The sequence below is a fragment of the Mauremys reevesii genome, linkage group 10, assembly GCF_016161935.1.
Source record: "Mauremys reevesii isolate NIE-2019 linkage group 10, ASM1616193v1, whole genome shotgun sequence".
In the NCBI taxonomy this organism is placed as follows: Eukaryota; Metazoa; Chordata; order Testudines; family Geoemydidae; genus Mauremys; species Mauremys reevesii.
The window spans coordinates 661,711-678,848 of NC_052632.1; the positions used below are offsets into that span (position 1 = coordinate 661,711).

The window sequence follows — 17,138 nt, forward strand, 5'->3', positions numbered from 1 at the left end:
TGCAGGTTGTGACATCCTGGCACCTCTAAAGTAACCATACATGTAAAAACTAAGCAACCGAGGAGAAAGCTGGACACGGGACACACACAAGCACTCCACAGCACCAGGACCTACTTACCGACTCTGACTCCTCATCATCCTCAAAGAAATCGATCTCGTCTGTCTTCATGTTTGATCCCAGAAAGTCTGTCTCATCATCTCGGGTACCAACAAAAAACCTGGGAGTGGAGCTTGCGCCCTCATGGGAGGTCGTCAGGGACGACATTACAGCCTGGGTGGCCGACCATCCCGCTCTGGAATCATCATGTACAAACCAGGATAAAAAAGAACCCACAATGGGGAGCAAGCCAGGGCTGATGCTATTGAAAAGAGCCCAGGGTGGGTGGGGTGGGACGAACGCTGTATGAACGAACCCAGGAATGCAACAGCAGTACTAGTGGAAGGTGCCTGGGGCTGGAGGAAGAAGACTTTAGACTGGGTGGGGACAGAAGCCAGTGATATTGGAAGGCACCCTGAGAGGGGGCGGGGGGAGCACAGCATCCAGTGCATTTCAAACATGCACCTCCAGTGTGCAATTAATCCATCTGCACTAGTTGGGAGGGGAATGGTGTCATTGCTAAAATTAATTAGTTGGATGTGATGAGACTTAGCCCTTACAATGCTGTACGGTCCAGACTGCTGGCTACATCAGTCTCCAACCCCTGAGGACACCAGCTGATAATCAAGAGGGTGGGGGGGAACTAAGGAGAGAATGAAGACTGCTTCCCAATCCCCAAGTTTCAATCCCTTCGCTGGTCAGGAAGGCCTGGAAAAAAAAAAAAAAGGACAAATCACACGAGGCACTTAAGTTAGCATGGTGGGGGTAGCAGCATTTTGAGACACTTCAAGGAGAATGGGAAGCAATATTTAGATCACATGACTTTTCCTGCTATCTAAATCTGGCTTTGGTTCACAGCATGATCATAAGTAGGTCACTTAGGGCTCAACTGTCAAAAAAATAGGCACCCTTTGTATGCACTCCCCATATGGGCACTTTTTCCACACAGAGTTTAAACGCAAATTTTATTAAAAGTTCAATTAAAAATAGCTTTAAATCCAACACATCTGTTCTTTAAATAATTGTTATTTTCATCCATTCAGCCTGGCTGCAATCTTGAAACTACTTTTAAAGCAGTGGTCCACGGTGCCACAAGCCTTCCGTACGCATTAAATGGGCCGTGGCCAGGAAACAACTCAACTACTCTCCACTTCTGCAGACTCCTATCTGGGAGACCCAGGGTTCGTCTACACTGAGAAATCACAGCAACCAAAATCAATTTAATTAATTCAGTGCAGCCTTCCTGCGTGGAGACTCAAATCAGTAAAAGAGTGCTTTACACCCATATAGTATAATTGTGTTTGTTATAATTTGCAATGGAAGCAAATGGGTGATAGACTAAATGGACTGGTACTTGAAGAGGTTTCTCTTACTCAGACTATTGGCTCAGACATTTAGCTCACAAGAGATGAAACTATAACTTTACCAGGCCAAGACATGTGGAATTATTAAAGCTGCTGGAAGATAGGTACAGTTGAGTATAAGCAGTAGGTATTCTTTAGAATTATAAAGTGATGACAGAGAGGGAGCAGGTAGACAGAATGCAAAGGCCCAAGAATTTAACCTAAAAGAACCCCATAAAGGAAGGATTTTGATGCACAGGAACTATAATTATGGAGACAGAGGGGAGAGAGGCTGGAACAGAAGCACAACAGAAAGCTGAGTTCAAGAGAAGAGAGTGGGCCACCACGTCAAATGCTGCACTAAGGTCAAGGGGAACAATGAGTAAGAAGAACAAGAAGCAGCCAGCAGCAGCAGCAAGTTGGCTCTCCTCTAGGTAGATAACTATTGCTATGCAATGGCCAGGCAAAACTAGGGTGACCAGATGTCCCAATAAAATTGGGACTGTCCCAATATTTAGGTGTTTGTCCCGATATTTCACTCTGCCAGCAGCACTCGGCTTGTTTTCCCCGCCCCCCCTTTCCCCGGTGGACACCCCACCCCAATGTGTCCCGATATTTTCCTCCTCACATCTGGTCACCCTAGGCAAAACCCCAGAGAGTGTGCCACCCATACTGTTATATGCAGCCTCCATGACACCTCACCCCAGTCCAACCGCTAAAACTTTCATAATTGCATTAACATCACCAGCACAGCTCCACCAATGGTAGCTACAGTAGGAGCACCAGCAGAGCCCAGGCAGCTACTGGCTGTTTTACCACCATGTCATCTAGATCTAGTAGTATCGGCGACAAACTGATGATGCCCTGTGGATATTAGCACTCCCTCTGATACTCCACCAGTAACAAGGCAGCAGTGGGAAATGTCAGAGAGAGACACTTTTTAAGGGAATGCACTGCACTTAATTTAGATAAAATTTACATCATTATGATCTACACACTGTGATAACTTCATCCACCGGTCTGCAAAGGCAACTGGGTACCCATTACACAGACACTAACATCAGCCCCATGGAAAGTTTCTATCAGACACCCTCTCCCAGAAAATGAAGACCTGAAACTGCGTAACGGCATAAATCCTTGGCTTCAAGATCTTTTTCTCTAGCAGAGGTGGAACCTTGGCACACCATATGCAATTGCTTTTGTATTATATAGCCATTGTCAAGGCTTTGTCTGTGTGTGTCTTCTCGATTGTAAAATCTCCAGGACTGGAATGGTCTCTGTTTGGGGCCACACATCCTGATTGCAGCATTCCTATCTTGGTGTTTATATAGCCCTCATTACTAGAGCATCTAAAGCCTCTCAGTCATTAGAAGACTTGATCTTCACAACAGCCCTGTAACACAGGGCAGAGCAAGCTACTTATCCAGAGTCACACAGGACGCCTGACTGAGCTGGGAATTGAATCCAGGTCTCTCGACTCCCAGGGTAGTGCCTTATCCACACTAGGCCATTCTTCATTGCCTTTAAGCACTAACATAATATAAATGCTTAATAATAAAACATTAGTTGAATGGGCATTCCCACAAAAGGAAGCATTGATAATGAGCTCATTAATAAGGATCCCATTTGCAGGTTATGGTTCTAAGCCCCTCTCCCCCATGAAAGATCACCTGCATGCCCTAGCGTGAGACACAATCCAGCTAAGCAAAGGCAGCAGATGCATTCGTGCCCCTTGACTTGATATTTTTGTTTGGTACAAGAGTGTCGCTCTAACCAAAGCCAGTTCAAGGCATAGATTATAGGCCTAAAACCCCAGCACCTGAAGTCACATGATGACTTCAGCAGCTCAGCTTCCATTTAAAAACAAATTCCTAGCCCCCATGATTGTGAAGACAAACCTAAAAAAGGTGAAATGAGTAGTAGGATGCAGTGATGTCTGCTGGAATCTGCAGAGTCTCTATTAGCTCAGGAGGGGAACTGCTCCAGGCACCTCAATGGGGTAGTGAGCTCCATGACCCAAAGCTTTGGAGTCCCCACCAACACCACTCCAGCAGAGAACTGTGTGGCCTTGTCTAGACTAGGATTTAAGAGTGTAATGTTACCCAACATGATAATACCATACCTTTAAATCCTAGACTAGAGAAGGTCCATGTGGAAGAGGAAGGAGTGGCTGGACACACTGCTCGCCTCAGACAGAGACGCCCTCACTGCTGGGGTAACCACCACCCCTAGTTGCCATTCCTTCCTCTCTGCCAAGAGGGAGCTAAAGGGGCCCCAAACTGCTGCTCCCTGCCACTCAAAGTGGAGGGAAGGGCCCCCTTCCTTCACCACAGCCATACTATGTAGGAAGCAGGCTCAGTCTCTAACCTTACTGATCTTTTCAGCAAAGAAGACAGCACACAGTGCTCCAAAAAGGGCATAGCTTCAGGGGGAAGACCCTGGACACACCCAACTTCTCAAAACCTGTCAGGGAAGGTCATTGCTACTTCCAAAATAAATGCAAAGTATTTCTCCTTCAGCTTCACACCAACACCCAGGTTTGCCTGAACCTTGGTTAGGCTGACTCTTCTGCCACTCTGTGATGCACTCCAACCTCGTATCACAACACACCTACTCCAAACCACAGAACACTACGCAAGTCCACAATTGGAAATTTGAACAGGGGCTCTCTCCATACAAACCCCTCACAAGTCTTATCCCACTCAAAGATTAGTCTATATCAATAAAGATTTGAACAGGAAAATGTAAGAGGGTCTACAGATTGAAGAGGATGGGCTCAAGTTACTGTATGTTCTGGACTGTCCGCTAGTGTCAACCTTTGCAGTAAGAGGCCAATTCTCCTACTATTTTAAGTTATCCTCATGAGGGTCAAATAAAGACCTAACAGAGAGATTCCAGAGTAGCAGGACTGGAGCAGTTTGCAGTGTTGTGGCACAGCAGAAGTTGTCATACATTTAATGGAATTTCAAACCTCTGTTAAACTTGTGTATTATTAATTTGTTTTCATGCTTGAGAGACTTTGACAGCAGAAGAAACCCATTATAGCAGTCTTTGGCACTGATACCCTTCAAAAGCAGGCCAGCCCACAGATGAACGACTGCTATTTCAGAGGAGAGCCCTGAAAGACTAGTGTGAGGCTCAGCTCTCTCTGCCCCCAACATCTCAAAGAATCCTAAGGGCTTTGGCAGCAACCCAGGCAGTGACCATCAGGCTGTGGACAATAGACAGCGTCCTCCTATAAAGCCGTGAGCCTGGCCCCGAGCTCGGTGAGCACCTCCTGGCTCCCCAAACTGGCCAGAGCTGGTGAGATGCAGAGGCAGCGAGCAGGGGCCAAAGCCAGCAGCGTTTGGCCAGGAAAGGAGAGAAGGGAGCAGAGGTGGCCAGAGGCCAGCACTGAGGGGCACAGCCAGCAGGGAGCAGGGTGACCCGCTCCCCCAGCCTCTGGCCGAGGTGGAGGACACTCTGACCCACATGCCAGGGGCGGTCGCTAGTGTCTGAGAGCGAGCTGGGCCCCCGGAGTCACCGCACCCCCGCCCCAGACATCACCCCTCAGCCCCGCCAAAACTGCACCCTCCCGCCACACGCAGCAGCGATGGCCCTGGACCGACCCCGGCCCCGGCCCCGGCCCCGGCCCTCTCCCCCGCCCGGCTACACCGAACTGGGACTGACCCCGCCCTGGCCCGTCACCCCGGGCCCTGGGGCCCCGGGCCCGACCCCGCCCTGCCCCCCGGGGCCCCGGTCCCGACCCCCTCCTCACCCCGCCCCATACACCCGTCCTGGGACCGACCCCCCGCCCGGCCCCGGCCCAAACACCCGTCCCGGGACCGACCGACCGCGCCGGGACTGACCCCGCTCCGTTACTGGTTTAAATCGCGGAGCGCAGCCATTTCCGCGCACTCACCTGCCACCCTCTGGGCGCAACCTAACCCGCCAACCATTGCTAGCCAATCGCAGCGTGTTTACTGTCACATACAGCCAATGAGCAGAGGTGGGGGCGGGGCATGAAGGAGGATTAGGCTGGTTGTGCAGGGAGGGAGCTGTGAGGAGACCTGTGGCGTCGCCTCAGCCCCCGGCCCATCCCCCACCAGAAAGGGCCACCTCAGACCCCGCCCACCCATCTCGCACCTGGAGTTGGGCCGCTTCAGACCCCGCCCACCCATCCCCCACCAGAAAGGGCCACCTCAGACCCCGCCCACCCATTCCTCACCTGGAGAGGGGGCGCCTCAGACCCCGCCCACCCATCCCTCACCTGGAGAGGGGGCACCTCAGACCCCGCCCACCCATCCCTCACCTGGAGAGGGGACCTTCTGGGTGGACAGGAGCAGGGGAGGCCCCAGGCCCCAGCACGCCAAGCGCGTGCTTGGGGCGGCAAGCCGTGGGGGGCGCTCTGCCGGCGCCACGAGGGCGGCAGGCAGTCTGCCTCTGGCGGCTTGCCTGCGGAGGGTCCGCTGGTCCCGTGGCTTCGGAGGACCTCCCGCAGGCGTGCCCTAGGCAAAATCCCTAGAGCTGCCCCTGGACAGGAGAAAAGTCCAGTAGAGATTTGAGGGTACAAAACACTGTACCCCTGACAAGGGAAAAAATTGACCCCTAATGCTGAACTGTTTTCCTATGGCACCTATCTTGGTCCTGAGATGTTAGAGTATCTTAGTATGCTGCAGCTTATACATAACAGTACTGAAATAAACTCCTACCAACTGAGGGGCTACACACAGAAAGCCGCCTTTCACAGATGTAAAGCTAAAAGTGACCGGAAGTGACAATCCTTCTGTCTCCAAATAGCTGATGCTAGTCACAAGGTATCTAGCAACAGGCTGATATCTAACAATAAAAACAAGCACTGACATCATGTGATTAATAATATTAGTATACATTTATTCTAAAAAATACAAATATATAATTGCATTAAAATAACTTTTGTCTTGTGTGTGAACAATTTGTAGTGGCTACTGTCTTTATCTTAACAAATTTATTACAAGGGCGAAGTTTGTCATACCAAACTTTTCTTAATATTGTTTTCCTGATGTAAGACCATACATCCTTTTCTGTTGATTGCAAACATATATGTGTGTGTGTGTGTGTTTTAAAGTTGCAATCAGATTAAGCTACCTAGGAAGTGTGCTTTCCCTTGTTTAGCCAGGCCAACAGGAATCATAACATTCAAAAACCAGTGGGAGAACACTTCAACCTCTCTAACCCACTCAGGGACAGACTTGAAGGTGGCAATTTTGCAACAAAAAAACTTCAAAAACAGTCTCCAAAGACAGGTTTCAGAGTAGCAGCCGTGTTAGTCTGTATCCGCAAAAAGAACAGGAGTACTTGTGGCACCTTAAAGACTAACAAATTTATTGTAGCATGAGCTTTCGTGAGCTACAGCTCACTTCTTCGGATGCAAGTGAGCTGTAGCTCACGAAAGCTCATGCTACAATAAATTTGTTAGTCTTTAAGGTGCCACAAGTACTCCTGTTCTTTTTGCAGACTCCAAAGAGAGACTGCTGAACTCGAATTAATATGCAAATTAGATACAATTATTTTAGGTTTAAACAGAAACTGGGAATGGTTGGGTCATTACACTAATTGAATCTATTTCCCTATGTTAAGTTCTCCTCACACCTTCTATGGGTCATCTCAATTATCACTTCAAAAGTTTTTTTTCTCCTGCTGATGATAGCTCATCTAAATTGATTAGACTCTTCCTGTTGGTAGGCATACTTCCACTTTTTCATGTTCTCTGTATGTATAAATATCTCCTGTCTGTGTGTTCCATTCTATGCATCCGAAGAAGTGAGCTGTAGCTCACGAAAGCTTATGCTGAAATAAATTTGTTAGTCTCTAAGGTGCCACAAGTACTCCTGTTCTTTTTGCGGATACAGACTAACACGGCTGCTACTCTGAAACCTATTTTTTGTGTGGTGCTCATTGGCTCTGATTCCCTCCTCCCTCGATGAGAGGGTTGTATGTTCACTATGCTTCTGCGATCCTTCTCAAGACTACTTTCTACCACTAGAGGGCTGAGTGAATTGAGCCATAAATCTTGGTTTTTATGCCTAGATACATCATAGAACAGGGGTTGGCAATCTTTCAGAAATGCTGTGCCATCTTCATTTATTTACTCTGATTTAAGGTTTCGTGTGCCAGTAATACATTTTAACATTTTTAGAAGGTCTCTTTCTATGAGCCTATAATATATAACTAAACTATTGTTGTATGTAAAGTAAATACGGTTTTTAAAATGTTTAAGAAGCTTCATTTAAAATAAAATTAAAATGCAGAGCCCCCCCGGACTGGTGGCCAGGACCCGGGCAGTGTGAGTGCCACTGAAAATCAGCTTGCGTGCCGCCTTTGGCACGCCTGCCATAGGTTGTCTACCCCTGTCATAGAATCATAGGACTGGAAGGGACCTCGAGAGGTCATCTAGTCCAGTTCCCTGCACTCATGGCAGGTCTAAGTATTATCTAGATCATTCCTGACAGATGTTTTTCTAACCTGCTCTTAAAATCTCCCATGAGGTAAATTCCACAACCTCCCTAGGCAATTTATTCCAGTGCTTAACCACCCTGACAGTTAGGAAGTTTTTCCTAATCTCCAGCCTAAACCCCCCTGGCTGAAATTTAAATCCATTGTTTCTTGTCCTACCCTCAGAGGTTAAGGAGAACAATTTTTCTCCCTCCTCCTTGTAACAACCTTTCACGTACTTGAAAAATGTTGTCATGTCCCCTCTCAGTCTCCTCTTTTCCAGACTAAACAAACCCAATTTTTTCAATCTTCCCTCAACGGTCATATTTTCTAGACCTTTAATCGTTTTTGTTGCTCTTCTCTGGACTTCCTCCAATTTGTCCACATCTTTTGTGAAATGTGGCACCCAGAACTGAACACAATACTCCAGTTGAGGCCTAATCGGTGCAGAGTAGAACAGAAGAATTACTTCCCATGTCTTGCTTACAACACTCCTGCTAATATATCCCAGAATGATGTTTGCTTTTTTTGCAACAGTGTTACACTGTTGATTCACATTGAGCTTATGGTCCACTATGACCCCCAGATCTCTTTCTGCAGTACTCCTTCCTAGGCAGTCATTTCCCATTGTGTATGTGTGCAACTAATTTTTCCTTCCTAAGTGGAGAACTTTGTCTTTACTGAATTTCATCCTATTTACTTCAGACCATTTCTCCAGCTTGTCCAGATCATTTTGAATTTTAATCCTATCCTCCAAAGCACTTGCAACCCCTCCCAGCTTGGTATCGTCCACAAACTTTATAAGTGTACTCTCTATGCCATTATCTAAATCATTGATAAAGATGTTGAACAGAACTGGATCCAGAATTTATCCCTGCAGAACCCCACTTATTATGCCCTTCCAGCATGACTGTGAACCACTGATAACTACTCTCTGGGAACGGTTTTCCAACCAGTTTTGCACACACCTTATAGTAGTTCCATCTAGGTTGCATTTCCCTAGTTTGTTTATGAGAAGGTCAGACAGTATCAAAAGCTTTACTAAAGTCAAGATATACCACTTCTAACACTTCCCCCCATCCACAAGGCTTATTACCCTGTCAAAAAAGCTATCAGGTTGGTTTGTCACGATTTGTTCTTGACAAATCCATGCTGACTGTTATTTATCACCTTATTATCTTCTAGATGTTTGCAAATTGATTGCTTAATTATTTGCTCCATTATCTTTCCAGGTACAGAAGTTAAGCTGACTGGTCTGTAATTCCCTGGGTTGTCCTTATTTCCCTTTTTATAGATTGGCACTATAGTTGCCCTTTTCCAGTCTTCTGGAATCTCTCCCGTCTTCCATGACTTTTCAAAGATAATTGCTAATGGCTCCAATATCTCCTCAGTCAGCTCCTTGAGTATTCTAGAATGCATTTCATCCAACCTTGGTGACATGAAGACATCTAACTTGTCTAAGTAATTTTTAACTTCTTCTTTTCCTATTTTAGCCTCTGAGCCTACCTCATTTTCACTAACATTCACTATGTCAGACATCCAGTCGCCACCAATCTTCTTGGTGAAAACTGAAACAAATAAGTCATTAAGCACCTCTGCCATTTCCACATTTTCTGTTACTATTTTTCCCCCCGCATTGAGTAATGGGCCTGTCCTTGGTCTTTCTCTTGCTTCCTCAGTGATGCTCACAATATAAACAAATAAATATTGTGTGGCTTCCACACATCATACCCAGGCAAAATCATTTTAGCTTTACAAGAGGGGACAGCACAGAGCAAACTAAATACGGGAGCACTTTTGAAATCATGAAGAATTCTGGCTCACTAAAGATTTGTCAATATGTTGCCCTGCTGACTGTACCCAGGGAGGTTCTGTACTCTCAGAACTCAGAAGGCAATCACTGCTCAAATAGCAACACATCTCAGGAATTCTAAGACTTCAGTATGCCCCATCTCTTCATATTAGGGTTTTTAGAGTATGTGCATTTGAGTCTTGTAGTTAAGGTGGAGCAAAGTTTGGGAAAATAAAGAGTCTTTGGACATGTTTGATTGTTAGTCAGAATTGCATAGAAATCCTCCATCTGCAGTAAAAACAGGTAATTAAATTTCTGACTAAGCAAACCAAGGTCTTACATTCAGCTAGATAACTTACACCCAAGAGTCATAATAGAGTTGATGGAAGCAATCTCTGGCCCATTTATGTGAATTTTTAATACATCAGGAAATACTGGGGAATTCCAGGAGGCTGGAAGATTGGTAATGTTGTGCCAATATTCAACAAGGACAAGCAGGATGACTTAGGTTGCCAGTTAGCATGCCATTGGTCTCAGGCAAAATAACTGAAAAATTTATACAGGATTCAATCAACAAAGGTAAACAGTTCTTGTCAAATGAACGTAGTTTAATTCTTTGATCAGATTACAAATTTGGGTGACAAAGCTAACTGTGTTGACATATATACTTAGGCTTTGGTAAGGCATTTGACTTAGTATCACACAACATTCTCTCAAAAACTTACACAATACAATATCAATAAAGCACATGTAAAATGGATTAACAACTGGCTGACAGATCTCAATAAATTAGTTGTCAATGGGAAATCATCATTGAATGGGGTGTTTCAAGTGGGGTTCTGTGAGGATCCATTTTAGGTTCTGTGATAGTCAACATTTTTATCAATGATCTGGAAATAAATATAAAATCATTGCTGAAAAAATGTGGATACCACAAAGTTTGGTGGATTGGTAAACAGTGGGGATAGGATAGTCATATAGAGCAAACTTGGATTGCTTGGTAAGCTGCTCCTATGCAAATCAAATGTGTTTGAATACAGCCAAAGGTAAGGTACAGAAAATGCCTACTGTACCTACAGAATGGGGGACTGTATCCTGGAAAGCAGTGACTCTGAGAAGTATTTAGGGGTCATAATGGACCAGCAGCTGAGAATGAGCTCCCAATGTGATGCAGTGGCAAAAACAGATAGTGCAATCCTTGGCTGTACAATCAAGGGACGGGGGATAGTGAATAGGAGTAGGGAGTTGATTGTACCTCTATATGATATTGGTGAGACCAATACTGCAACACTGCATGCAGTTCTGGTGTGCACACTTTTAAAAGGCTATTAAAAATCGGAGAGGGTGCAGAGAAGGGCCACAAAAATATTTAGGGGCTGGAAAAAAAATGCTTTACAATGAGTAACTGAAGAAACTCGGTCTGCTTAGCTTATCAAAAAGAAGATTGAGAAGTGATTTGTTTAGGGTATATGAGTATCTTCACAAGGAGAAAACACCAAATCTTAAAGGTCTCTTTGACCTAGTGAAGAAAGGCATAGCAAGAACTTATGGCTGGAAGCTGAAGCCAGACAAATTCAAATTACAATTAGGTACAGATTTTCAACAGTGAGGGTGTTTAACTTTTGAAACAAGCTTCCAGTGAAAGTTGTGGATTCTTTATCTCTTGATGTCCTCACCTCAAGACAGGCTGCCTTTCTTATTGTAACTCCCCAGCTATGCATGGCATAACAATTCCTATGTGCAATAGTCTGCACTGCACTGACTTATATACACAAACTCTCTCTATACATACTGTCTGCATACCGTATATATTCTAAGGCAATGGTTCTCAAACTTATTTGCTTGGGCCCCCCTTCTTTGTGTCTGCAGTTGTTTACATGCCTTCCCCCTCTCCCTTCCCCTCCCCACTCACCAAGTACATATACCGACAGCCAGCTCTGAGGCAGAGCAGAGAGCAGTGGCTGCTGACCAGGCACCCAGCTCTGAAGGCAGAGCCACACCAGCAGCAACACAGACGTAAGGAAGGCAAGGTGGAAGGTGATATTTGTCATCACTTTTCACAGCAGACTTAGCGTCTCATTGCCATCCTTTCTTCTGCGCTCCTGCCACCCCGAGGCTGACAGCCACAGCCTCACCGTCTCCCAGTGAGGGATTGACGGGGTGTCATAAACATACAGCTAAGGGTAGCATAAAATCCCTCCTTACCTGTAGAGGGTTAAGAAGCTCAGCTAACCTGGCTGGCACCGGACCAAAAGGACTAATAAGGGGAGAAGATACTTTCAGATCTGTGGGGGAAGGTTTTTGTTTTTTTGTATTCCTTTGTTCTCTTGGAGTCAGCAAGGAACCAGGGCAGGGAAAATACATCTCCCTAAGCCTTATCTGAATTTAGCATCTAATATTGCAGAAATAGTAAGGAAATGTGTTAGATTATCTTTTGTTGTAGCGTGTGCATTTTCCCTGTGCTAAGAGGGAGGTTTATCCCTGTTTTTGTAACTTTTAAGTTTTGCCTGGAGGGGAAATCCTCTGTGTTTTGAATCTTTTTGTTACCCTGTAAAGTTATCTTCCATCCTGATTTTACAGAGGTGATTCTTTTATCTTTTTTTAAATAAATTCTTCTTTTAAGAACCTGATTGATTTTTCATTGTTCTTAAGAGCCAAGCGTTTGGGGCTGTGTTCACCTGAACCAGTTGGTGAGGATATTATTCTCAAGCCTTCCCCAGGAAAGGGGGTGTAGGGCTTGGGGGAATATTTTGGGGGAATAGGACTCCAAGTGGTCCTTTCCCTGATTCTTTGTCTAAATCACTTGATGGTGGTAGCATACTGTTCAAGGACAAGGTGGAATTTGTGCCTTGGGAAAGTTTTTAACCTAAGCTGGTAAAAATAAGCTTAGGGGGTCTTTCATGTGGGTCCCCACATCTGTACCCCCGAGTTCAGAGTGGGGAAGGAACCCTGACATGAAGGAAGGTGTAGAACTGATAAATGAAATTGTTTTTAATTGTTCACTTTATTAATGTAACTTCTGTTCACCATTCACTACACTTGTCTATATTGTAACTTCTGTTCACTGTTTGCCATATTGTAATTCAAACCCCATTTTAAAACACTCACTCCATTTTATAAAAGCTTCCTCAAACCTTCAGTTTTGCAAACCTTGCTGTAATCTTATTAGTTTCGTTTAGATGTGTGAATGAGGCATGTATGAATGATGGAATCAACCTCCAGCCCCAGCCTGTCCTGATGAAATAGAGTTCAAACCCCACCGGCTGAAGATGCAGACAAGAGTCCTAACAGAGTAAGAAGAGTCCACCCTAAACAGAAAAGGTGCAATAGAAGGAAGATCAAAGCCAGGTCCCAGGCTGAATGTCACACCTACAATTGATGGGCGATCAATCACCAAACCCAGAGGCAGCGTGACACAGCAAGACCTATAGACTCTGGATTCAAACTCAAGCCTACAAAAAGGATGGATGAGATGGAAGTCTTTGGAGGGTAACATTCTGCTGCCAACATGGAAGGGCATCGGTGCAGGCCCAACAGAGACCCAGCTCGTCCTTGTGCCCGGCTTTCCTGGCCAGTTAGCCGCCACAAGCTACGAACCCAAGCTGCAAAATCAAGCCATGAACTTAAGCTATCTTCAGGACTGGTAACTATGCAGCAGCTGCTTCTGATGAGTGTGTGTGTGTGTGTGTGTGTATAGGTATTAGGTATAATGTGTGTGTATAAGGATTAAGATATTAGTTATTGGTCATAAATCAGATTGTTATCATAATAAATGTGGCATCTTTGTCTTGCCCCCTGAAAAGATCCTGTGTAGTTTTGTCTGTACAACAAAGGGAGGAGGAGAACCCTCGTCTGGGGCAGCGGGGCACTGGTTGTCAGCCCCAGAGTGGCGGGCCTCCAGCTGTCCCCACCTCCTGGATGTGCACAGCCCTTCTGCAGGAGCCCAGCCACCCAGGGCTGACAGCCAGAGTTCTTCCAAAAAGAAAGAGGAACACACAACTTGCACCTCCCTGGACACATTCCCGTTCCCCCTTGGGAGGCTCAGCCCATAGTTTGGCCCACTGTTCTAAGGCACTATGGTAAAGCTCACCTTAACCTCAGGGGGGTAGGATCGGGCACAAAAGGAATGCTACTCGTCCCAGAATTTCTGGATGTAAAATGCTGACAATAAGCTTCAGAAATAAGTTAACATTAATTTTTGATGTATTTGACAATAAAGCCACCAAGAGAGTAGTTATGGCTCATGGTTGGTATCCATACCATACAATATTGCCCTGGTCTGCCAAGTTTGTCTCAGAATTAGCTATACCAAGCAATTGTCAATGTTGGTATTTTCCAGGTGACTCTGGAAGTACAACTCACCTAATAAAACTGAGTTAATACGACAGAATCTTGGTTTCTATTAACAAATGTAATACAGTTGGCAACCTCTTTATTAACTGTTAAATAGTGTTCATGATCCTTTCAATATGCATAAAATACTCCAAATAAAGAGACCTACCACAGGGCTAAGAGACAACCACTGCCCCAGAGCTCACAGCCAAGGGTTTAGACAATATGCAGCCAGGACCGGCTCTAGGCACCAGCAAATCAAGCACGTGTTTGGGGCAGCACAATTCCAGGGGCAGTTTTGGTTTGGGCAGTTGTGCTCTCAGAGCTTGGGGTGGCAAAAAATCTAGAGCTGGCCCTGTATGTAACAGGTGAGGAAACAGACTCAGTGGGAGGAGGGAGGCCAAGGTAACAGTAGAGAGAAGGGCATTAGCGGAAGTTAGTAGCCAGAGGCAGTCACCAAACTAACTAGTAAATCCAGATTTTCTCTCTCCTCCATGCTGAGCTTCTCATTAAGGCCAAGCCAAGTTGGCAGCATTCAGCTCCTGCCACACACTTGCACTTAGTGCCAAAGGTCATTGTAACTACGTGACAGCAACCACCTACATACACCTGCCAACAGGTAAACATGGCTCAGACACACCTTAGAGCAGCGGTTTATCAAGAAATGCAAATAGAGGAACCTAGGCACAGAGAGCCAAGGTCCCTGGAACACAGCAAAGACAGACACGGTTCTGTCTCAGTGCTGACTTCAATTAATTACAGTAACTAATGCCACTCATAGCCTGAAGTTCTGCTCTCTCTTACCCCCATTGTGCATTTTCAATCCAATCAGAGAAAGGGGATGTTATTTCTGAACGGTGTGTCGCAGATGGGGACCCCAGAGAGGAAGACCTGCAGCTCAGGTCTCAGGGGAGAAGGGGATGAGGCTTACAGTGACAGAGGGGTAGGTGTGACCCCCTATGAGGCAGGGTGAGAGCCAGACAGGAGGGTATGTGTGTAGCAGAGAGAGAGCAAGCAGAGGAGAACTCAGGAGAAATAAGAGTGTTGCAATATTACTCAGCCTGATGATAAAGTAGCTCCATAAGAGGAATTAATTATTTTGCTTATCACACAAAGATAACTGGACAAGTAAGAGGGAGTGTGATGAACCAGGTGGCCCCCACCTTTTCTGTAAGAGACAGAGGTGACATGTGAAATAAAGAATTCATTCCATTATCCAACTGGCCAGCAGCATGGCACACCTTACACCCACGGGGTTGGAAAAGAGACGCAGGAGGCTGAGTGTGCCAGGTAGAGGCTCCATTAACAAGCTTACATGGCGCTTGCAGTCTGAAAAGGAAAGCCAGAAATGAACTGTAGAGGAAAAGACAAGCACACATCTTGTTAATTATTATTTGATTACAATGGCACCTAGAGGTCCCAGTCACCATCAGGAGAACCTACTGTGCTAAATACTGCACAAATACAGTGAAAGAGAGTCCCTGCCCCAGTGGGCTCCCAGTCTTCTTGGCTGTTTCATACCTATTTTCCCCTAGTCCCAGCCTTGTGACAAGACACGGCTAAATCCTGGCTCCCTCTTGGGAGCAAATCACCCAGAAAAGAGTGGGAAGGGGTAGGAAAGGTGTGAGACCTGCGCTGCCTGTGAAGGGGGCCAGTGCTCTGGGGAGAACCGTATGCCATTCTAATGGGTGTACAGTGTGTGCAATCTCCATGCACACTAACCAGCCCCAGGAGAGACTGAGCCTCCTGAAGCACAGTCTCCCCGTGTTCCCATAAGAACAGTCATCTCTGCTCTGCCCTCTACATGGATTCACAGACTCCAAGACCCAAAGGGGCCATTGTGATCATATAGGCTGACCTCCCATATAGCACGGGCCAGAGACCTGCCCCAAAATAATTCCCTTTGAACCAGATCATAGATTTAAAACAAAAAAACATCCAATTTTGATTTTAAAATAGTCCGTAATGGTGAGTCCACCACAACCCTTGGGAAATTGTTCCAATTGTTAATTACCCTCCTGGTTAAACCTGTTACACCCTTTTTCCCCTCTGAATTTGCTTTGTGCAAATTGCAAAGTGAGCAGTATCAGGAAAAATCTGCCTCCCACCCCTGCAGCCTCCTTGCCCAAGTAGCCAGGGCCGAGGTCTCCCATCTTGTTTCTTCCTCCACTTTTTCCACTCATCACCTTGGCTTGACCCCATCCCCTCCCGCCTCCCTCATTTCCTAGGCTCCTTGGTGATGCTGTGCCCTTCAGGGGAAAATGGCCCCACTGCTAGCAACTGGGTGGGGAGCACAAAGAAGACAGTTGCTGTTGCTGCAGGGGTTGGGACTGCTGCACAGGAGTAGAAAGAGACTTGGTGCCTGGCACAGCTAGGAGTGTGGAACACAAATCTGGCTGTAAGCTCCCTGTTCCTTGAGCCACCGAGAGCTGACCGGGTCCCAGGGAGCTCCACAGAACAGCCTCAGGGCTCTACAATGTGGGGGCAGAGGGGCATAAGCATCCTCTCCACATGGCTCACTGCAGTGCAGTCTGTCCTGGGGGGGCTAAGGCATGTGAGCTCTCTCTGGAGCTCTGCAGTGGCAGGCAGCACATTCAGAGGGCAAATGTCATTGCAGTAAGGCACCTGTATTGCTGAGTGCCTCCATTTTTTGTGTGTGCAACTCACGACACACTGAGCCCATTTTTTAGAAGTGCCAAGGCCCCACAACATTTTCACAGGTCAATAAGCAGCGATAGACTCAGAAACAGAGAAAATTGCCAGGGCAACTGCATGGCTGGAAGCAATGGGAGTCCTGCCTCTAGGAAAACTTCACAGCTGCTTATGATGCTGCCAATGGAGCCCAGAAAAGGTAAGAGAAATGGCTGCCTAGGAAGGAGTCCTGTGGAAAGGGATCTGAGGGTCATAGTGGATCACAGACTAAATATGAGTCAACAGTGTAACGCTGTTGCAAAAAAAGCCAACATCCTTCTGGGATGTATTAGCAGCAGTGTTGTAAACAGTACAGGAGAAGTCATTCTTCCGCTCTAGTGCGCACTGATTAGGACTCAGCTTGTTTTGGGCACCACATTTTAGGAAAGATGGGGACAAATTGGGGAAAGGCCAGAGAAGAGCAACAAAA

The 17,138-nt window shown here is 46.1% G+C and overlaps 1 protein-coding gene across 11 annotated transcripts in view; it reads right to left on the reverse strand.

The window, feature by feature from the left end:
- The window catches only part of PPIP5K1 (diphosphoinositol pentakisphosphate kinase 1), a 137,326-nt gene extending 131,876 nt beyond the window's left edge, over positions 1-5,450 (reverse strand). For 8 of the 11 annotated variants that reach the window (XM_039490936.1, XM_039490935.1, XM_039490931.1 and 5 more), the window contains exons 1-3: positions 5,342-5,450; positions 658-805; positions 119-293 (exon numbers count right to left, since the gene is read on the reverse strand). In XM_039490936.1, the coding sequence (XP_039346870.1) occupies positions 119-265 (147 nt within the window). In that variant the 5' untranslated portion in view covers positions 266-293; positions 658-805; positions 5,342-5,450. The other 3 variants (XM_039490928.1, XM_039490929.1, XM_039490930.1) reach the window with 3 other exon arrangements.
- Positions 5,451-17,138: the final 11,688 nt, after the last annotated feature.